We start from the raw sequence: 22,975 nt of genomic DNA on the forward strand, positions 1-22,975 counted from the left end.
AAATGTCTGTTCATGTCTTCTGCCCATTTTTAAATTTGTATTTGTTTTTTTGGTGTCGAGTTGTATAAGTTCTTTATATATTTTGGATATTAACCTTTTATGTCATTTGCAAATATCTTCTCCCATTCAGTAACTTGTCCGCTAGTTTTATTGGTGGTTTTCTTTGCTGTGCAGAAGCTTTTTATTTTGATGTAGTCCCAATAATTTATTTTTGCTTTTGTTTCCCTTGCCTCAGGGGACATATCTAGAAAGATGTTACAGCCAGTGTCCGAGAAATTACTGCCTGCACTCTCTTCTAGGACTTTTTTGGTTTCAGGTCTCACATTTAGGTCTTTAGTCCATTTGAATTTCATTTTTTTGTATAGTGTAAGAGAGTGGTCCAGTTTCATTTTTTTTGGCTACAGCAGTCCAGTTTTCCCAACACCAATTTTTGAAGAAACTATCTTTTCGCCATTGTATATTCTTGCCTCCTTTGTTGTACATTAAATGACCATAAAATTGTGGGTTTATTTCTGAATTCTCTATTCTGTTCCATTGATCTCTTGTCTACTTTTCTGTTGGTATCATATTGTTTTGATTACTACAGCTTTGTAGTAGATCTTGAAATCTGGGATTGTGACACCTCCAGTTTTGTTCTTTTTCAAGATTGCTTTGGCTATTTGGGGTCTTTTGTGGTACCATACATAGTTTAGAATTATTTGTTCTAGTTCTGTAAAAAACGCTATTGGTATTTTGATAGGGATTGCATTAAATCTGTAGATTATTTTGGATGTGGGACATTTTAAAATGTTTGTTCTTCCATCAATAAGCATGGAATATTTTCCCATTCGTATTGTCTTCAATTTTTTTCATCAGTGATTTATAGTTTTCAGAGTATAGGTCTTTCACTTCCTTGTTTAAGTTTGTTCCTAGGTGTTTCATAATTTTTGGTGTAATTGTGAATGGGACTGTTTCTTAATTTCTCTTTCTGCTTCTTCATTATTAGTGTATAGAAATGCAGCGGATTTCTGTATATTGAATTTGTATCCTGTGACTTTCCTGAACACATTTATCAGTTCCAGTCTGTTTTTGGAGGAGTCTTGAGAGTTTTCTATGTATAGAATCATATCACCTGCGAATAGTGGAAGTTTTACTTCTTCCTTACCCATTTGGATGCCATTTATCTCTTTTTCTTGTCTGATTGCTGGGGCTAGGACTTCCAGTACTATGATGAACTAAAGTAGTGAGAGTGGACATCCCTATCTTATTCTTGATCTTGGGGAAAAGCTCTTAGTTTTTCACCATTGTGTATGATTTTAGCTGTACTTTCATATATGGTCTTTATTATTTTGAGGTATGTTCCCTCATGAATGGTACCTAACAGAGTAATCCTTCAAACAATTTAGTTATGCTTATAGGAGACAATGAGACTTTTTATTTAAAAATAGCAACAATATCATGGATATTGCCCCATGACCAAAGACAGGGAGAGAGAGCTGGGAGTAATGCAGATTGAGTAACTACAAATTGCTACGTTCTCTGACAGGCAGTTTATGGCTATCATCTCATTTCCTTGCAGCAAATTTGTGAGGTAAGAATCATTATTTCCATTTCATAGATGGAGAAACTGAAGCTCAGTGAAGTAAAGTAACTGAGAACCACATACCTAATAATTTGTAGAGTCAAGTTTGCCTAATTTCAAAGTCATATAGTTTTTCCTCGCCTGAACAATGTTTCCCTTCTGGAGGAGTAAAGAAAATATATTTTAAGCCACATCCCATTTAGGTTGGCTCCCAAATTATTTAATAGACACATATATGAGTGTTGTCATCATCTGTCAGGGTTTGCATATGGTGCCCATATCCCACTCAGTCTCTCCTCCCTGAAATGGCTGGTTGTGGAACCCTTAGTCACTGCAGGTACCATGTCCTAACTCTCAGACAGGAAGTTTGCATCAGCTCCCAAGGTGGACAGGAGACTCCTGTTACTTTATGGAGCCAGAGCTTAGGCTTTAGACAGGCTGGGAGTAGGAGTCAGGACTGCGAAAGTCTAATGATTCCCCTCCTGATGTCTAGTGGTTCACATCTCTATGATAGATGCCAGGCTGTGAATTGTGGATAAACCTTTCCACTGCATCTTCAGCTTGATCCCCATCCTGGATCAGTATCCCTATGAGTAATTTCTCTCCTGATTCTGGCACTCTGGACTTTCTACTACCACTAATTGATTTTTATCTCTGTAAAGAGAGGGAAAAAAGGGACGCCCAGACCTTGACAGCTAGTGCTCACTCCACTACCCTTTGCTGCCCTCTACTGACCATATCTGGAAATTACATTTAACCTTTCAGGCCCTTGGCCCAAAGCAGATAGATACTACAGTGAGTGAAACCAGGCACACAAAATTCAAGGTGCACAAAAAAACTAAGTAAATAAGATATGATATTTTAATGTAATATTTTAAAAGTCAATTTTCAAAAAATACATGGTGAACAAAATACCTAAACGTACCCTAAAATAATACTACTGGCTTATATGTACATAGTGCCATAGATCTTTTCATTCAAGAAAGAGGTTTAATACCACAGTGGAAAATCACGCTACCAATACTGGTCAACCTTTTTCATCACTCACATATATGGGGGAAAAAACTCAGAAAATTTAGAATAAGCCAAAAACAAAAATATGAGAAGGTCCAAGTGGGACAGATACTATAACAATTGAATCCTGAAGAAAACAAGAGAACAGAAAAAAAAAATCGAATAAGAAAACAAAACCAACTAACATCTTCAGAGTTGAGAAGCCAAAGAATGGGTGGCTATGAAATAAGAACAAAGAAAAAGATTTCTTGGAAATTAAACGTATCATCGACCAAATTAAATTTAATAGAAGTATTGTGATAACCACCAGCAGAACAGAAAATATTTAAAAACAGGGAGCTGGAAATGAGGAGTTGGAGAACAAATTCAGGCAGAAAATTTACTTTTCATTTGGTACAGTGCTCTGTACTGCTTGATTTTTAAAATGTGTGGATGTTTTAATTTATGCTATAAAAGTTAAAAGAAAAAGCCCCTCGACTTTTTGCAGCTGCAGCTCTTGGCATCGCTTCCTTCCCAGCTGTAGTCTCTCTCCTTACACCAGTGGTCGGATCCTACTGAGACAGGAAGGAGTAAAAGAGAACAGAAAAGTTTCTGCCCTGAATTTAAGTTTCTTGGAATCTTTTTTATTTGTTTGTGCCTGTGTTCTATCTTTTCAATGGCGCAACTCTTTGGAATACTAACTTCTGACTACTTTAATCTGTGATATCTAGAATCTTCTTAAAGTCTTGCTAAACTTTGTTATCCTTCTGTTACTTCCTTACAAAGAATAATCCTGACTCATTGGCCCTTACTGTGATCATGGTATTTTATTTTCTTAAAATCTTGGTTCCGGTCACTACTTCCTAGCCAGGTCCAACTCAACCTGCCTAGGTAGGAAAGAAAGGTCTATGGAAGAGTGATGACAATTACTATTATCAGAATAAATGAAACATGGTATATTAGTAAGTTAAACATAGTGCTAAGGGAGTAGGGTGATGTTCATTACCCCATTCCTCATGCATTACAGAGGACAGTGCACTTCACTCCACTGTTCTGGAGAGAATATACTTGGAGGAATTTGGGAGTAGATGTTTTCTCTAGACCATAATCTTGCACCAAAGTGCCAAAAGCATGAGACAGGAGACACAGGGAAATGAAGAAACCAGAATAGCTAAATTTTTGAAGAAGGCACCAATGTCTCAAATGTTACTGTCTGAGAGAAAGTAGGCGATATATATGGGAGATTCCCACACACATCACCAAAACAAAACAATAAGAACAACAAAAACAAAGAAATACACACACATATTAAACGTGGAAGCACAACCGTTGATGGGCGCTTTCTGCTCAGTGAATCGACCGGACTCACAGGCCGTGGGCCTAACGCCGGTGCCGCCGGCTGGCTTGCCATGGGACTGAAACCCGGGCTCCCAGGCCCTCGCTGTCTCCACTGCAGGCAGCACTGAGTGATGCGCCGCGCTCTCCGGCCGAGAAGAGCAGTGTCAAACGACATGACCTATTCATTTAACTGGGGGACCATAGTTCTGTTTGTGACAGCTTCTATAGTGAAGATGCAGTTTCTTTTGCGACTGCTGAGCCCCTGGAGACCAGAACGAATTAGAGGTTTGAACCAACTTTGAAGAGGCTGAAGAAGCTGAATGCATCGCTGTGAAATCCCGGGACTCGGCTGCAGCTATAGGAACCCAGGCTCTGAGTAAAAAGCTCGGGCTGACACTGACCTGATTGTATGCAGTTGAGAATGAAGGCATTTGGACTTTAATTTCTATGGGCTTTTATTTGCAAGGGGATTTAGTTTGGGGAGAAGTTGAGTAATAAAAAAAAAAAAGAGTTTCATACTGTTCAAATTTGGGACATTTTAATGTTGATCCAGTCTCTGTGTTCATTTCATAAAGTCCGTGAGTCACTTTGGACAACGTGAGTGGACATAATTCGAGATAAGAAATAGAACAGAGAGTGAACTTTCAGCGTAGGGTGCTGCATGGAATATTCTACCTGGCTCATGGTGCTTGCGTCTTTTGTGGGCAAAAAGCGAAATGCCCTTCAGCAGTTCCAGAAGGACTCTAGGGCGAAGCGGAGTTTAAGAGTGTGTGAGCACAGCAGCACCGCGGGTACGCTCGGCTCTGCTGCGAGGGACGGCTGCCCGGGCTCCCTTCTGATGCCTGACCACGATGGGTTATGACATGTTTCCCAGTCTTCCATCGTGTGTGTGCGGCCTTCATGACTTGTCTGCATTCATATGTCATTCATACAAATACTCATATGGTTTTCCTTAAATATTCAGTGTGGACTTTACAATCTTCGCTCATGGTAAAGTGTTAAAACGTGTTCTACATTTTTCTGAGTACAGATTAAAATACATACGTAATTACTAAAATTAAAAAAAAAGCCTGTAAGCATGCTACCTAAAGCAACTCACATGATGCCAGGGGAACGAACACACGGTGTAATATACTAAAAAGTTGAGAAAGCCGGCAAATGTTGGGAGGGATGCATGTTACTCCACTCTTTGGGTTTCCACTCTGATCCCGATGACAGAAGGTGGTGCTGGAGATTTTGGGCCCCTCTCTCCACTTTCTCTCTCACGCCATCCCAAGCAACATAGAAAAGGTATTTCTAAGACTTACAGGAGCTGAGTAAAGCGCTTTCTTATTGTGTCCTTGGCATTCAGCACGCAGGGCTTCTTATTCCCATGTTGGAGTGGGCTTGAGTGAGGATGCCTGCAGTTGCCTGGCCATTCCCCGGCTCATTTCTGGAGGTGTAGTAGCAAACCCTGTTTCTGCTGGAGGTCTAAGCCTCATTCTACCCAGCTTTGCTAGGAAACCCCATAATTTGGATGGTAACATACATCTCAATCGCCTTCTGTCTCCTCTATTTCTCAAACTGGTTCAAATTCCAACACAGCATGTAGTTAAAAAACAGGTGAAAGAATGAGAGAAGAAAATGTTGATGGAAGAAAATGCATGTGGCTATCATCCAGCAAAATACTGTGTATATATAAACATTTAATGATCTCTTGTTATGAAAAAGTGTTTTTTAAAAAATTAATGCAACTTGATACTCAAATATTGTTGAGTTCTCCTTCCCCAACTTGGGGTTAGAGTCATGTAGCACTCTAGTCTTTCTGGCTGAGTCTGTGCACGCTGGAGCAGGGGCACCCTCCTTTGTTCTCTGGTCTCTGAGAAGCAATGAGACATACTAGAAAGAATACTGGGGGGCGCCTGGGTGGCACAGCAGTTAAGCGTCTGCCTTCGGCTCAGGACGTGATCCCGGCGTTATGGGATTGAGCCCCACATCAGGCTTCTCCGCTAGGAGCCTGCTTCTTCCTCTCCCACTCCCCCTGCCTGTGTTCCCTCTCTCGCTGGCTGTCTCTCTCTCTGTCAAATAAATAAATAAAATCTTAAAAAAAAAAAAAAAAAAAAAGAATACTGGCCTTGGGGTCGGGCCTGGGGACAGATTCTGGATGTTTGAAGTTGGGCAAATTACCCAGCCTCCCTGAATCTCAGGTTTTACATGCGTAAAATGGGAACAATAACCCTCTTAGGGTTGTTGTGAGGATTAAAGGAAATGCATGTGAGTCAGTGAGGCTGCCATTCAGAAAGAAATTCAGATCCTTGTCTAGGTATCCACTGGGCATGTCCATATCTAGATAGTTTTTAAAGAGGTTTGAGATCTTTCCCTTGCATGGAAGTGGAGCATGAGTGGTCGTGCTTATATTCAGAGGCCTTTTTTAGCACAGATAAAATGCCAAAACAATAGATTTTGATCTGATGTGTTCCTTTGTGCAAACAAGCTTGCACAGCAAAATGGTGCAGATGAACGCAGATGAAAATGGACTTTATACAAATAAATGAAATTATATTATGTTTCTCTAGTATAAAAATAGATCAAATGGTAAGAGCACAAAAATAGGTGAAATGGTAACATAAACTGACTTGTGTAGTCAGAGGGTCAACTCTTGACATTTTTCTCTCTAGGCCTTTTCTAATAGTTTTGTTGCTAAGGCTACAGTGTTTTTGCCAGATTGGAACAGAATTGTCAGCTCTAATGAAGATTAAGTAGTTTTCCCAGCTCGATTTTTTTTTTAATAAGCACCAGTTAATACTGCTGGCTTTTAAAGCCATGTTCATGAAGAATGGAAAGATCTTTAAAGATCTGTTCTGAGAAAATGTAGCTAATAAAATCTGAAATTTAGCAGCATTTCTATTCCATACTTACTCCAACACAAATTTTTATCATGGTTACACTGAACAAAATAATTTAAAATCTAATTTTACACATTTAATAAAAAAAGAATAAGAAACTATTATTTACAACTTTAGGCAAAAGTTAATTCCCTGAAGAGTAACTGAGGTTACTTAATGAACAATTCTTTTGACTGGTGGGGAAAGTGTTTCACAACTGCTCCCAAATGCACACTTGATTTATTCTTTGAACAACACAGGTAAGTTATAGAATTAAATCCTCTGTCTTTGGTTCATACCATTCATTGGTTAAAGTCATCTGAGTAAAGTGTAAATACAAATGCAAAGAAACATGGGAGTTTTGTAAAGCCCAGTAAATGAAAACCAATTTGTTCTGGATACTCAGTTGCTAAAAGGATATAAAAGGTAAGAGCCCTCAGGAAAAGGGGGAAGAAACACTCCCTTTGATGTGCTTGCTGAGGACCCAGATGAGCTTCCTTGGTCATGGACAGAAGACGACCACCTAAACTCTAAAAAATGTAGTGCGGTGTGCATGCCCGTTGATCCCACAATTCTACTTGTGCACTAAAGCATGAGAATTAAATAAAATAATTCATGTGAAGTGCCTAGCCGGTAGCAGATGCTGTGTTTTCTTCCTCTAATGTCTTTATATTTTTGTAGCCAGAAACCCCAGTGTTAATTTCCAATAAGAAAAGCTGAATATTCTAGTCTTTAAAGTCAAAAGTTCACCTTAATTTGAATATTGCAGCATTAGTGACATCTGGTGGAAAATACGAGTTACAACGTAGCATTATTATAGCTATTCTGATCTTTCCTGTATAATACCATTTTCATCACATTTTCACATACCCCTTTCCCCAGCTCTGTGGGAGGAGTATACTTCCCTGCCCCACTGAGGTTTGGCTGAGCCACAAGACTTGCCTGCATCAGTGGAACGTGGGCAAAAATGTCAGTGTGGAAGTTCTGAAGCTAAGCTTTAGGAGTCCTGGCTAGCCATTGTCCCTTCAATGGTAGAATGAGACATGTAACCTAAATTTGCATAAGACAAGCACCCCAGATAACCCAAACTTACAGGAAAAGAAATGCTTATGGTTATTCTATGGTTGTTTGCTATGAAGCAAAGGCCAACTAACACATAAGATCGTTATACCTCTGTGTAAGATTCCCATGAAGGCTTGACTTCTCTGTCCAATAGATGACACTGGGAGAAGAATCCTGAAGACCAGGTGTGGTTCAGTCCCTTCCGGGGCTCTATTTCAGACCTTGACAGGCCCAATTGGAACACGTTGTTTTCATTCCTCTACCTATGGTAAGCAAAACCGAGTCAGAGTCCAGGCGAGGCCTATCAGACTCTCTTGGAATCTTGGCTTCTCTATTTAATACGAAGTCATGCATGGTTTTTTTTTTTTTTTCCTTCCAAATTTTTATTTAAATTCTAGTTAATTAACATACACTGTAATCTTGGTTTCAGGAGAATTTAGTGATTCATCACTTACATATAATACCCAGTGCTCATCAGTCATTCACAATTCTTTAAACCTGCTGGTTTAAATATCTCCTGCCTAAGGTGAGCTTCAAGGTATAGGAAAAAGGGCAGGACAAGTGTAGTTGGAGCCATAGGCCAAAGCTTTCCAGTTGAGCTTTACCAAGAAAGGTCATAGCTTGGCTCCTACTCAACTCTGATATATGTATTTCTTAATTGATATATAATCTATAAGGGGGAGGGGGAAGTCAGTTGAAGTCAGTAATGTTAGAAATCACAAATTAAAAGTGATAATATTAGGATCATTTAATTTGGGGAATAAAATCACAAATGACAGAAATTTAAGTATTATCAATGATATATTAAGAAAGCTGCTACCGGTGAGTTTTTTTGGGGGAAGACACATTATTTCTGGCCATTTAGCACAGGCATTCAGTGTTTCCTAAAGCAGTTACTGCTTTCTAAAAAGAATTTCAACTTTTGTCCCAAAAGTAGCTCCAAAATTTTCAACTCTCCATATTTTTACTGGACTTCCATTTCCGCTTTCCTTCTCAATCAAAAAATGTTTCACGTTAAGAGGCTATGAATAGCCCGGAATTCAAATGTTTTAATCTTACTAGTGTCCACTTTGTACTATATCTCATGTTGGAAAACCAGACTCTTGACCATAACTAATTCATCATCATTTCCATTTCTGCATAACTACTTTTCTTATTCAGGAAAAAGACATGAGGTGGACCTCAATTAGATAGCTTCAATTCTCAAGGAAATGGGCTTTCACAACATTCACTACACCTATCATCAAATACTGGCACCTACTTGTCTGCAAGTGAGAAGAATTGCCCTTTATTCTTAACAAGCAGGCAACAGGATCAAAGAGATCATTCAGGTGAAATAACAAACACATATGAGATAAACCTGTGTAGTTACTTGCTGGAAGCTTGCCATGTATTTTCCTCTCCTTCCTATCTCAAGCTTCAGAAAGGCAAGGACTTTGTTTCATTCATCCCAATACTTGGCACGTTAACAGGTGCTCACTTTGTAATTTTTGAATGAACGGATACAGGTGTTGTATTTTTACTTTACAGTGAAGATTAATGAGTTAATACATATCAAAAGCTTAGAACAGTATCTGATACTAAACACTTAATTATAAAAATGAGAAAAGATTTAGAACAGAGATTAGGAGAGAATTTTTAGAAGTTCGCCTTCAACTGACCTTGGAAAAATAAGGAAAGCTAGGCTGGCAATAAGGGTGTGAGTATAGAAAAGTTCTACAGTCCAATATATGCTAAAATGAATTAACTCCAACTGACGTGTATTATTTTGTACAAAGAATGATCCTTATTTTAAGTCCACAGTTATAAGATTAAAGGGATGTATAATCAAAGCTTGCCTATTAAATTGAAAGTACCTCTTGACTTATTCAGGTTTGTATTCTTAGGCCCTGGTAGGCACAAGATATTATTCGCTATACTGAATCCATCCTACTATTTAACTGTGTTAATACCATACCAATATAAAAATGTTAAGACAAATTTAAAACATACATATTTAACTTTATTACATCACCATTTAAAGCTTGATTTTATAAGACATAAAAAAAATTTTTAAGAGTTCTGTGTCACAGGAATTTCAACAGTGGCAATATACATAGCTTTGTCAAGTTATATAAATTAAAATCAAATAATTGGAAATGTTTTCAATATGGAAAATATACAAATGAAATAAATGGCAAAAGGACCTAATAGGAGCAATTTTTCATTACTTACAGATTATCATTAATTTCAGGATCTAAACAAAGATTCTGAATATCCAGACTTCTTATGCTGTATTTTATATTTAAATATCTCCCTACCTATATTCCGAGGCAATGTACGTGCCCAAAAGGTCTGATTTAAGAAGGCATTTAGCTTCATAGCAAAAGTTTTCCATCTACAGTTACCACCTTCAAAGGAACTGACATAACAATGCTGATGTAATCTGCTAGTTCCCTTTTGAACAATGTGCAATAATTTATGTGAACCCTGTATCAAGTCATACAGGTACCAAAAAATGGAACAATTATGCACAGTTCAATAGAAGTATAATGTTGAGTTTTCCCCATCTAAAAATTAACCAATGAAACAAAATGTATCAACTATAGTTGACTTGGTTTCAGGAAAACCACATCTGAGAATTACATGTACATCACTGTCCTTATCTCATCCTCAGTCATTGACAGGAATTTTGTAGGCCACCATGCTATTTACTTTGTGGATCGTAGTAGTAAACGAACGAAGACGGACTTCCTCAGAATTGGTAATAAACTGCGGTCCCGACTCTTCCCATTTTTCAGGTACAACCAAATCTTTGTCTGTATAAATCAGTAGATCAAATGAACCTAAATTGGGGATAAAATCATTAAAGTACAATTATTTTTTCAAAAGTACAACTACCCTTTCCTGCCTCTTCCACATTTGAACCACCTATAGTGTCAGAAAAGCTAGTTTAGCTTGATCTCTAATCAATTTTATTAGCTAACTGCTTTTCCTCAATGGAAATTTTAGTACAGAAATAGTGTACTCCTTTCACTTTATTTTATAAAAAACTCGATTTTTTTCTTTAACGAGAAAAACCAATAAAAATATTTGCAGAAAGTATATAATTAATCATGAGACCGCATGAATCTAAGCCATAGAAAAGATAACATCTTGGTTCTGTGACCGCTGTATCCTACTGCCCAGAATAGCTCCTGGCATATAGTAGTAGTTAGGCTATATCTGATGAATGAAGGGGTAATCTAAAACAAGGAAGACACAATTATAGCTATGAGTCTTAATTATATACATAGAAATGTGTCAAAAATAAAAATAACGAAAGAAATTACATCAAAATATTCAAGAGTGACTACTATTGAATATCTTCTCCTTTCCTTTTCAGCATTTCTAAAATAAAACTCAAACAGCATTACTTTAGCTTTATAACATTTTTCTTAGTCACGTAACATGACATTGATAAATAAGAAAAAACTTAATGAAAGCATTAATTCTCAAAGTAGTAGCCTAGTCTTTTCTACAACAAATTTAAGCCAATGTGAAGTTGTATAATACTCACAAGAAACTTCCAACAGTGGCAGAAATGTCACCGTAGCTGTGATCTGTCTGATCACTGAACGGATTTCATCTTGGATAGCTTTCTGAGACTTTTCTCTGGGTGTACTATCAAAGAAACCAAATTAATTAATTCATTTTAAGTTTTAGCAAGTTAAAACATTCGTGAGATTATTTATCTGATTAAATGCTTCCTAAATCAAACAAGTAATGCATTCAAAAGGAGTTTTTTTAAATGAATATAAATATATATCCTTAAGAAACCTAGTAGGCACAGTATGTATCTCTATTACTTCACTTATCCTTCCAATCATTTTTTAGGGTTGATCTTTGTATCAGGTCATTAAATAACAGATGACTAGAAAACCTGCCAAGTGCTTCAAGTCAGGAAAGCTTCAGCATGTCTTAAAATAAAGATAACAAGCAGTACCTCAAATATTTAATCAGTATGATCATTTTGGCATTTTTAGTAATGCCTAAATGTCTAATTTCCTATTGCCTCAAATAAGATGTTAATCGTGTATGGAGTTATTTTTATAACTAACATATTCTAAGATAGACCAAAGGCTTCAGGAGCAAACTCCATTTCATTATGAGACACAGTTCTGAGTTTACAGGTAAGCATGCCTAGAACAATTCTAGGAATTAGCATACAATGACAGGTATCTCCCATCCAGAGGATCTAAAAACTTCAGTTTAAAAAGTGTCTAAGGAAGTTTGTAGCATTAAATGCAATACAGTAGAGCTGCACAGTAAGCTGGAAGAAAGCCTAGGATAATACTTCATGGTTAAAAGTACCTTTCAACAATTCATGAAATGGCCCACCTAGGACAGACACCATGTGTAGCTTTACATACAGTGCCATAAATACTAAAGTTTGAAATTTATGGATTTAGCCTAAGGGCAATTATGTTAAAAGTCCATGATAAGCAAAATTCTTTTGTGAGCAGTTTGTGAGCCAAATCTTTCTCCACAGGAGATTAAAGATCAAACCTAACATACTTAGAAACTACCTTATATGAAACTAGTTCAATATAATTAGAATTCATTTAGTAAAAGAAAACAGTTTTGCGGGCGCCTGGGTGGCTCAGTCAGTTAAGCATCTGCTTTTGGCTCAGGTCATGATCCTAGGGTCCTGGGATCGAGTCCCACATAGGGCTCCCTGATCAGCAGGGAGTCCACAGATTTCTCCCTCTGCCCCTCACCCCACTCCTGTGTTCTCTCTCTCAGATAAGTAAATAAAACCTTAAAAAAAAAAGAGTTTTGGAAAAAAAAAATCTATGAGAGGGGAAGCAATTTACTTCATACTTACCTGTCATCTTTTGCAGTCTTGTCACACTCAATATCAAATTGCCACCTTTCAAGGACCTCACCACTTTCAATATTTGAGATGACTACCACCAGTTTCTGAACTGAACACTTGTATAACCAATCTGCAATACATAACAAGGCATCTTTTTTGGTCCACTGCATTACAAAACAACTCTCTTCCCAGGTCTCACTTTCTATCATCAGCAAATTCCTACCACTAGTATTTTGGAACTCCGCCAACCTGTACAGAAAACCTGCCCCTCAATAACCTAGCTCCCGTTTTTGAATTCTCAGTATCTGTACCAGATATCGTACTAAGTGCTGAAGACAGAGTAGTGAACATGCAGTACACCCTAATCCAAGGTAAGCTGCAGGAGATGGCTATTAATCTAATCATTACACCAATAACTGTAAAAGTATAATTGTGATAAATGCTATGAAGGTGTGGTATGTGATGCAATAAGAGCACAATAGAGGAAAATCTGACTCACGGAGTTCTCACTTGACTTCAGTTCTACAAATAAGTATCATTAAATATGCAAAAGGATACAGAAAAGGGTATAGGTCTTAAATGCTGAAAAGGGAAGAGCATCTGACCAGAGGGCTGAAAGAAGGGTCATACAACTGCAGTATAGAAAGGGGAGAATGAACAAGGTCAGTTTGTGCAGGATACACAGGGGTTAGACCATGCAAGGCCATGTGGGCCAAATTAAAGAAGCTGCACTTCAAGAACCAGGGAAGTCAATACTGTATTTGAAGTACAGTGCAATGTGATTAAACTTGATTTCAGAACTATCCTTCTGGCTGTGATGTGTAAAGTAGAGTGGAGGTAAAGAGGGGATCTAGAAACACTAATTAATTAGCAATTCAAGCAAGAGGTAAAGAAGGCTTATAGAAGGATAAGCTGGGTAGAGATGGATCAGTAGATAGATTCAAGTGATTTCATGGTTAAAACTGTTAAGATTTATTGATTACTTATGAGTAAGGAAAAAGACTCAGGGACAGCTCCCAACTTTCTGGTTTATATCACTAGTTGGATGGTTGAGTCATTCACTGAGAAAAAGAATGCAAATGGGAGATGATGCTTAAGTTTTAAGACTTTATTTTTAAGTAATCTCTACACCCAACGTGTGGCTGAACTTACAACCCCAAGATCAAGAGTCGCATGCTCCACTGACTGAGCCAGCCAGGAGCCCCTTAAGTTTAGGTTTCAAGTATGACTGGGATAGCCACATGAAGTTATCAAGGGAGCCACTAACTATATGAGCACATAATTAGGAGAACTGGGTTGGATGTACGTTTGTGAATCAACTACACAAAGGTTGTTAGTGAAGCTATGTATATGCCAGAGATCATCTAGAGAGAGATTATAGTGAGAAGAGGACCTAAGGATGAGCCCTGAATTAATCTTGAAAATTGGGATAGTATACTCAGGAATCCATGGGTTTTTTTAAGAGACAAAACAATTTTGTAATATTTCGGGCTTGTGGCCACCAAGGTCTCTGTCGCAGTGTTTAAAAAACAGCCCTTTAAAAATCTGAAAACATTCTTAGTTCACAGGCAGTACAAAAACAGGCCACTTGCTGGATACAGGCTGTCATATATATCAACTTTTTTTTGGCATATATCAACTTTTTCTCAATTTAGCTCTGAAAAGGAGAAGAATGGGTAATAACTTAAGGATCTGGGGTGGGTGGAAATTTTTTTCTTTTAAAACTGAAGACAGATAAAAGCAATGAAAATAACTCAAAACAAGGAAGTCAAAAATACTAGGGAAGAACTAGGGTAAAGTCCTTAAGAAGACTAGAGGGATGGGGATTCAAACAGATTGAACAATTTGCCTCTAAGAAGAGCAATTCCTCCATTTTAACTAAAATAAAAGGGAGAAATTAAATAGTAAGGACTACATATATCTCAGGTGAAATATCCTCAGTGTAGTCTTAAAGAAGACAACCCCAAAACCAGTAGCTTAGGCGGGGCTTGCTTCTCCATCATATTAAGATGACACAGATTCTTAGTTGCTTACAGGTTTCAAGCTAAATAATCTGAGTACAGCTCTATGAATGACTATGGGTGATATAGCCCTGAAGATAATAAAAATACAATTAACGTAATTTAAAAAATAAAGCTACTTGATACAAAAAATATATATGACTCATGAATTAAAAAGAAAAGAGATGACTACTGTAGTGTTTTTTGGAACTAGTTTTGGAAGATCAAATGGGGAGGTAGGGAAAACCATCCTACAACAGAAAAATTAGAAGTGAGAATCCCAAGTAGAGAAAAATATGGAAAAAAAAAAGGGATAGAGAACAAGTATTCATTCAATACAAGAACTTCTTGAGCTAAAGAAAAACAATGAGTATTCAGATAGAAAAGGCTTACTGACTTACAAGCAGGATTTTTAAAAAGACAAATGGAAATATGTAAAAAATTAGAAAATTCTATTGGGTGCTCTGTTACTTAGTAGTTCCTTTTTTTTTTAAGTTTTTTTTTTAGTTCCCAGGTTGGATCCAATTTTATTTTCCTTTATCTTAAAGTAATGGCGGCTTTAAACTCTAGGCAGCTACAGAAAATGTATCCTGTTAAAATATATAGTGGATTTTTCTCCATAATGACCACCACCATAAGTATGTAAAATTCCAACTTGTTCCATCTGGCTACATGAACTACAAAAATCATTTCTAAGGAAGTTGATGGAGATAGTTTTGTGAAGCCATATCAGATTCCTAACATCAAAATATTCAACTTATGGGAAGGGTGGACTTTGTTTCAACTTATATATTATTTGCTTCCTTCCAATTAAGAATCACTATATTTGAGATTGTAGTGTTTTACACCTTTTTGTATAGAGCTGAAAAATGACCACCAAGATGCCAGAAAATATGGGTCCTACAAGGCTTGCAAACCTCAGAATGGTTTTCAACAATTAAATACCTTTCAGTTGTTCCACCACATTATTTAGGTATTTTATGAGCTCAGGATCAGTTGTTACAAGCAAGGTGAGTCCATATTTCTGCACTCTAGTAAAGGTTTCAGATGGATATATGCCACGCTGATATAAAATGCTGTTGATGCCAAATGCTGAAAACAAAAGGAATGTTAAAGAAAAGTCATTATCACTTTGTAACGCTGGAAAATAAAACATATTTAGATGTGGCTGCGGTTTCATTAATGGTATAAAACTGTAAATGCCTAAATATGTGTCTGCGGGTGTCTTTTTGAAAGCAGAGTAGGTAAAAAGTGGCATTAAACATCCCTGAAATCTTGCTTCTAAGTAAGAGAGAACATGATACCTGCATTCCTGCACAATAAAAGAAAAACGCCAAACTGCATTAATCTACTGTCGAAGCAGTACTACAGCTCACTGTAATCCAAGTCCCAACTCAGATTATGTGGTTAGAGGGTGTCAAAATAGGCTTTTGCGTCTGAGTTAGCAACTGATTAACTGCTCCCTCCAAAGCTCTCAGCAAGCCTTTCCCTCTTTTTTCTCCTTTTCTCCTCACAAGTCCTGCCAGATTCTATCAGAAGGTACAACTGGCCTGGTCCGGAACAGCGTTTCCTAAATCTGGTCCATCACGGCCAATACCAGAATCAAAGCGTGGCCTAGGGTTGTTAAAAATATACGTGGGCCCCACCCGGGTCGTACTCCGTCTTAAGTCGCGGAGGCCGGGGTTGAGGGAGGGTGGAAAATGCGCAGGACCTGTAGTTTAAAGCAACGCCGCAGGCGGAGGGGCTACATCGCGACGCAGGCCTCAGAAGCACCTAGGCCTCCTGCTCCACCACTAGCAATGCGTCCAGAGGCGCCGCCTGCATCCGCTTCTTCCTAGATTCTCCCGCCAGGCAGGAGGCTGAGGCAGAGAGCTTAATTCCAGGCCTCTCGGCCTGCCCCTCCCCCCCGCCACGCTTCCCCCGCCTCCGTGGCTGAGCCGCGGGCCTACCCGGCGGCCTGGCCTCAGTTCTCCCCGCCCTCCGGCCTGCGCGAGGAGGACTTACAGAAGAACTCCGCCACGATTTCGGCGCTCCCGCGCAGGGTGATGCCTTGCTCTCGGGAGAGCTGCAGCGCCATGACCAGTCCTACAGACGAAGGAGTGCGCTTCCACCCGGCAGAGATACAGCAGAGACTCCCAAAGCAGATCCCCGCCACCCGTTTCAAAAGTAACGACGCAGCACGCCGTAGGGCCCTCCGCGCAGGCGCGACGAGCCAGTAGGCCCCGCCCCAAGCGGCGCGGCCTGCAGGTCCTCTTGGCGCTTCCCGGAGCTGGCCTCTCGCGCAGGCGCAGTGGGTAGGCGTGGTCACGCATTCCGGGTTGTCAAGCTCCGGAGGGTCCCGGTTGGGCACCTGTAGTGAGGGAAGACGGCGAAAGCTGGTTTTATGGCCGCTCCGTAAGTGTGCGGAGTAAGTGACCGAGGAGCACAATTCGTCAGTTTCAAAGCTGTTTTCGAAGTGCTATGAACTGTCCGTCAGCTGCATCTTAAGTGGCGCCAGTGATCCCTAGTGGGCGATTGAAACTTTTGCTGGATGCTTTGGGAGTCAGTAAAGAAACCGCGTGCTCTGTAGCCAAGCCACCGCTTTAGAGGGCCTGATTACCGTATGGGAGCGTGGCTCTTCTTGAGAAATTGGGTTAGGGTTAAAGGGACGAGCCGCAGCCCTTTTTGTCCTGTGTCTGTGTCTGTCCTGGGCTCAGCCTATTTCCACCCAGTCCGGCTGTGAGGCAGTCTGGAGGGACAGGGGCTGCACCCACAGATGCTGGTCAGGAATAAGATCACCTCATTAAAAAGGCCCACGTGCACTGAATAATTTTTCAGGGAATTTTGACTCACACTCAATGACTTCATGTTAGGGTGAGAAGTACTAAAGTGCACAATTAATGTTCGTGTCAATTGCGAAGCAATTTTATTCTTAAAGCAGCTAGAAAAATTATTTGTAAAATGAAGTCTCAAAAACTACGTGTCAGACATACTATTATTTATATGAGAAAAGCCTTAGTGTCTTATTTTTCTATTATTGCATAACAAATTACCACAAATTAATGTTTTAAAATAACACCCATTTATTATCTTAGCCATGTAGATCAGGAGTTGGTATGATATAGCTGAGTGCAATGCGTAAAGAGTCTCACACAATTGAAATAAAGGTGTCTGCAAGTGGAATCTCATCTGAGATCTGGGGTTGTCTTCCAAGCCTCTTGGTTGTTGGCAGAATTAATATCTTTGTTTCTTGGACTGAGGTTCTTGTTTTGCTAGTTGTTGGCCAGAGAGAAGTCATTTATTTGCCTTTGCCAGATAGTTCTTCCATAGGCCTTCTCATACTTCCAGTTCTTGGAAGGTTTTGTGTTCTGTGAGATGTAAGAAATAATTAAGTTTAGAAGACCAGGTCTATAGTTTTTGAGGAGTCTGTGATCTAGTTTTGTTTAAATATGCATACTTGAAAAAAAAGAAAAATTGAAGTCTCATAAATTTGGCTTTATCTGGCTTCTGCCTAACTCTGCGGACCCCTTTCAGATTACTTTCCTAATCTGCCTGTTCCTTTAGTAACTTTTCCACTTTAGGGCTTTTCATAATGTGCTTTTCTCTGCCTAGAAATTTCTGTCTGTTCAAATTTCTTATTATATTTATACTTTTTTTACTTAAATGTAACTGTATTCTAGAAATTTTCTTTAACCTCTCAGACTGTAAGATCCTGCCGGTGTGCATTCTCATAGCATCTCAGAGCACTACTTCAGAGCATTGTTGTCATTCTTACAATGAAAACAATGACATTGTAGTAATTATGTAATGGTTTGTGTTATATCTTCCCTGTTGCCATGGAGGATCGGTGATGACACTTAGTAGGTTGTCCATTAATATTTATTGAATGAAAGATCTTTTGAATATTTACCTAGGAAAATTTCATGGAAGAACCCAAGACATTTTCAAATTGGAGAGCAGATTGGATGGGCGAGGACACATTCTGGGAGCTTTGAATATCCATCTGAATTAAGTTGGACATACCAGGGATTTCTAGGCTCTTAGACTTGACATAATTGAAGGGGCATTTTTTTCAAGTATAAATTCAGTAGTGGTTGTAGAATGGATTGTGTGTAGGACAGTCTAGAGTGGTGGTCCTCAAACTTGAGAGTGTGAAAGAATCACTTGGGTGTTTTTCTATGTAGACTCCTGACTTTTATTCTCCCTTCTCCAAATCTAATTTAGTCCAGTACCATAGCTACTAGCCACAGGTGGTTCTTAGGCACTTGAAATGTGTCTGTCTGAATTGAGATACGCTACAAGTATAAAAATACCAGATTTCAAAGACTTAGTATAAAAAAAAAGAATGTAAAGTAACACAGTGATATGTTTTTCAATTGATTACATATCGAAATGATATTTTCACATGTATTAGATTCATTTCACTTGTTTCATTTTAGTTTTTTAATCTGACTACAAGAACATTTAAAATTGCATATGTGACTCATGGGAGGTTTCTGTTGGACACTGCTGGTCTACTTTATTAGGTCTAGGAGATGACATGTTTTAACCAGCATCCCAAATGATCCTTACATTACTTTTAGAAAAGCATTAGACCATAATGAATATTTTAGTAATGCAGGCCTATGGGGTTGAGAACCTGAATTAGATGGACGCCAAAGAGTTTGAATGAGAAGAGTGTGTGTGTGTGTGTGTGTGTGTGTGTGTGTGTGTGTGTGTGTGTGTATACACATACATATATGAGAGCAAGAAATTTTGAGGCAAGAATTGAGTTGATTACTTAAAGGGAAAAGAATGTACTGGTAGTACAGATAAATCCAAGATGGCAAGGCTGCAATACAGGCTAGTGTTGGTAAAATCTTTGGGCATGTTAGGAAGAACTGCCCAAACTCTGAGCCTATTCTGTTTCTTATTTATCACATAAACACTTAGGGTTCCAGAAGCTTTGGAGAGATGTCTTTCCTATAAATTTTAATTGCTTGGTTTGACATTGACCTATCTTATCTAAACCATCTTATCTTTACATAATGTTTTTTAAAAACTTGTTTTCGGGGATGCCTGGGTGGTTCAGGCGGTTAAGCGTTTGCCTTCTGCTCGGGTCATGATCCTGGGGTCCTGGGATCAAGTTCCGCATCGGGCTCCCTGCTCAGTGGGGAGCCTGCTTCTCCCTCTCCAGCTCCCCCTGCTTGTGTGCATGCCCTCTCTCTCTCTGATAAATAAATAAAATCTTTAAAAATAAATAAATGGAAACTTGTTTTCAGTTACTTGAGTTTAGTTTTATTTATAATTCAGTGAAGTCTTTTCTAATGTTTGGGGGAAGGCTATTTGGACAGTGAGAAGTATAAATTAAGATTTATTTCTGAAAAAAATTCAAACAGAGAGCATAACCAAACAAACCCATATCAATAAGAGAGATAACTATGAAAAAGTGTGCCATAAACAGGCGTATAATCAGTATTAGGATGCTAAAACCAGAAAGGAAAATTTCTAAAGCTAGGATCAAACTGTTTTAGACTAAAAGTAACTTAATTAATGACTTAGTAGAACAATCTGATAGTTGAGGAAACTGAAGTCCTGAGTGGATATATGGTCGGTCTAAGATTCAATATCTAGTTAGAAGATTTACTAGTAGAATCTAGAGTTCCTGACTTAGTCTCTTTTTAAATCTTATCAGTTTGAAGACTGCATCTTAATTAATGCTCTTGTTTTATAGGCTATTTTTAAAAAATCAACTGATTTTAGATTAAGTTTTTTTAAAAGATTTATTTATTTATTAGAGAGAGAGAAAGAGAGATCATGGGTAGGAAGGGCAGAGGGAAAGGGAGAGAGACTCTCAAGCGGACTCTGCACTGGGCGAGGAGCCCCACACGGGGCTCAATCCCAGGACCCTGAGATCATGATCTGAGCCAGAACCAAGTGTTGGACCCTTAACCGACTAAGCTAGCCAGGTGCCCCATGATTAAGGGTTTTTATTCAATGAACTGTACATATAATTTGTCAAGAAAACGGCAGTGTAATCCATAATGTATTTTATGTTAATACACAAATTGTTTCAACTGCCAGAAGATGGCACTGTTTACATGTGAAATAATACCTTTTAAAAATTCAGTGTGTATGTGTTTCAAATTTGTGCTTTAGTTCAAAGTAAAATGAAGGGAAATGTATGTAGTGGCTTCTAAGTTATCTGTATATGTGAAATACATCAGAATGAAATATTGATCATAATACAGAATTCATATCCTTATAAACATTTGGTATATGGATGCTCACTGTTTATATTTACATTAATTTGAATATTAATTTTTTATATGGAAAAGAAACATTTTAGGTAGTTGAATCATTATTCTTACAGACTTATGAAAGTTTTCCTTTAAATCACAACGTGTTCTTTTATTCTTGAGGCCAACATCTTGCCATAAAGCAATTTGTTCTAAATCTGATAAAAACAGAGGGATATTTTATGATAATTTTAATAAGAAAAGCATTTACTAAATTTTGAAAAAATAATTGTGCACATAGGTAATTAATTATTAATTAATGTCAGTTTGGGGAATTCGCTTTTTTCTTTTTAAAAAAAAGATGTTGTCATAAAGACCTATTTTCCTCACATCCTTTCCCACGAAAGACTTTCTTTGATTGTTGGTCCACATGTTCAAAAAGATAGCACAACAAGTTTGAATAATGACACTGTTTTCATAAGCAACTGCTTAATAACGTGAACAAATATAACTCCATACTAGTGTAATTTATAATTTTTAATGATCTGGTTGCATATATAGGAAGGATATTATAATCTTATCTTTAGTAAAAATTAAAAACCAAATATTATTGGGAACCAAATATTATTGAGAACATACTAATAATTCCGTAAGTTCTTGTAATGAAAAATATGGGCTGTTTCTTATCAGAAAGTATTACTATGTTTTGTTATGATTTGTTTTGATAGTTTATTATATTTCTCTTTTGATAATGTCATCATAGTCACTTAGAAGTTTTTTCATGGCTCAACCAGGATTAGGTATCAGAAGTATAATTTGAAAGGTAAGTGATAATCTTATTCATATTTAATCCCCAGAGACTGATGAAATATGTGTGTGTGTGTGTGTGTGTGTGTGTGTGTGTGTGTGTGAGAGAGAGAGATATGAAGAATGGGTTCTGCAATCAGTTGGGTTTGACAGCACAATGTATTTTAAAATGTCATTGAAATTCAGAACAACTTAGAACAGTTTCAGATATAGAAACTATCAACACAAAGCCTCTATGAAGACTTAAAAAGCCATGGTTGCTATTAAATTAATAAAAATAAATTTAATTTCTTAAATGATTTTATAACTATATATTAAATTTGATCAAACATTTTATGCCTGTCATACATTTTTAGCTTGCTGTTTTTGAATATTCTGTATGTAGGATTATTTTTATTATTGTCTATATGTAAGTAAAGGTGAATTAGTTCTGCTAAGTCTGTCAACTAATAATTAGACTAAAATGTTATCTGAGTGAATGGAAAGTTATTTTTTGAGGAGTTCTACAGACAAAATAAAATAAATAAACCATAAATTTGGGTCTTTCTCAAATATTTGTGAATACCAATCTATAAAACACTTATGGGAAGAAAAAGCCTTGTGAAAACATGGAAACTCACTTTACTTTAAATTTATATTTTTCTATTTAGATAAACTTGGTTTTTTCAAGTGGAACAGTTCTCTTATAAGCTGCCCTGTGTTGATAGCTCATTCAAACAATATAGTAGTCAAGCCATATTTATCAGGTTATGGATCAGTCATGCACATTAATTCTATTATTCCTGCTGGGATTTCCCACTTAAAAATTGAATATGACAGTGTGTTTTATTCTTGAGTAATGTACATAGTCTGCTTAACATCAGCTGACAACAAAACGGCTTACTGAACCCTAGAGTTTTGGTTGAGTGTTGGAGATCAAGTGGATTAAAAATTAAATGGTGTCTTCTTCTTATTGCGTAGTCTCAGTATAGTTGTAAATAAAGATGCTAACTTTTCACACTTGAAATGGTTGCAATTATCTGTTGTAAGGCAGTCTTTTGGATGATCCAGAATACAGCTTTTTAAGCCTGTGTTACATTCACATCAAAAGGAAACTTGAAATAAAGTTTCATTAATTTGTATATCTCCAAGGATATTCCTGCAGACCCTTGTCTGAGGAAAAACAGGCTGCAACATTTAGGTATTTAAAATGTATCCACAGAATTTTGATATTCTTAAAAGTGAGGTGTGGTTATGAGTTTGTATAATTAAGAGTTATTAATAAGATAGGTTCCTTCTTGGTTTTGGAATTTTACATTAAGATTCTTATTAAATTT

At 37.6% G+C, this 22,975-nt stretch overlaps 1 protein-coding gene across 1 annotated transcript; it reads right to left on the reverse strand.

Moving 5' to 3' along the window:
- Window positions 1–9,798: 9,798 nt before the first annotated feature.
- On the reverse strand, window positions 9,799–16,860 carry MAD2L1 (mitotic arrest deficient 2 like 1). The gene is made up of 5 exons (XM_045799064.2): window positions 16,660–16,860; window positions 15,601–15,747; window positions 12,665–12,785; window positions 11,357–11,460; window positions 9,799–10,643 (listed from the first exon to the last, which is right to left on the reverse strand). Exons 1-5 carry the CDS (start codon window positions 16,730–16,732, stop codon window positions 10,471–10,473), a joined length of 618 nt encoding a protein of 205 aa, XP_045655020.1. The 5' UTR covers window positions 16,733–16,860; the 3' UTR covers window positions 9,799–10,470.
- Between the last annotated feature and the right edge of the window lie 6,115 nt (window positions 16,861–22,975).

This window comes from Ursus americanus, chromosome 13, assembly GCF_024610735.1.
Source record: "Ursus americanus isolate L20-20 chromosome 13, mUrsAme1.1.p, whole genome shotgun sequence".
Lineage (NCBI taxonomy): Eukaryota > Metazoa > Chordata > Mammalia > Carnivora > Ursidae > Ursus > Ursus americanus.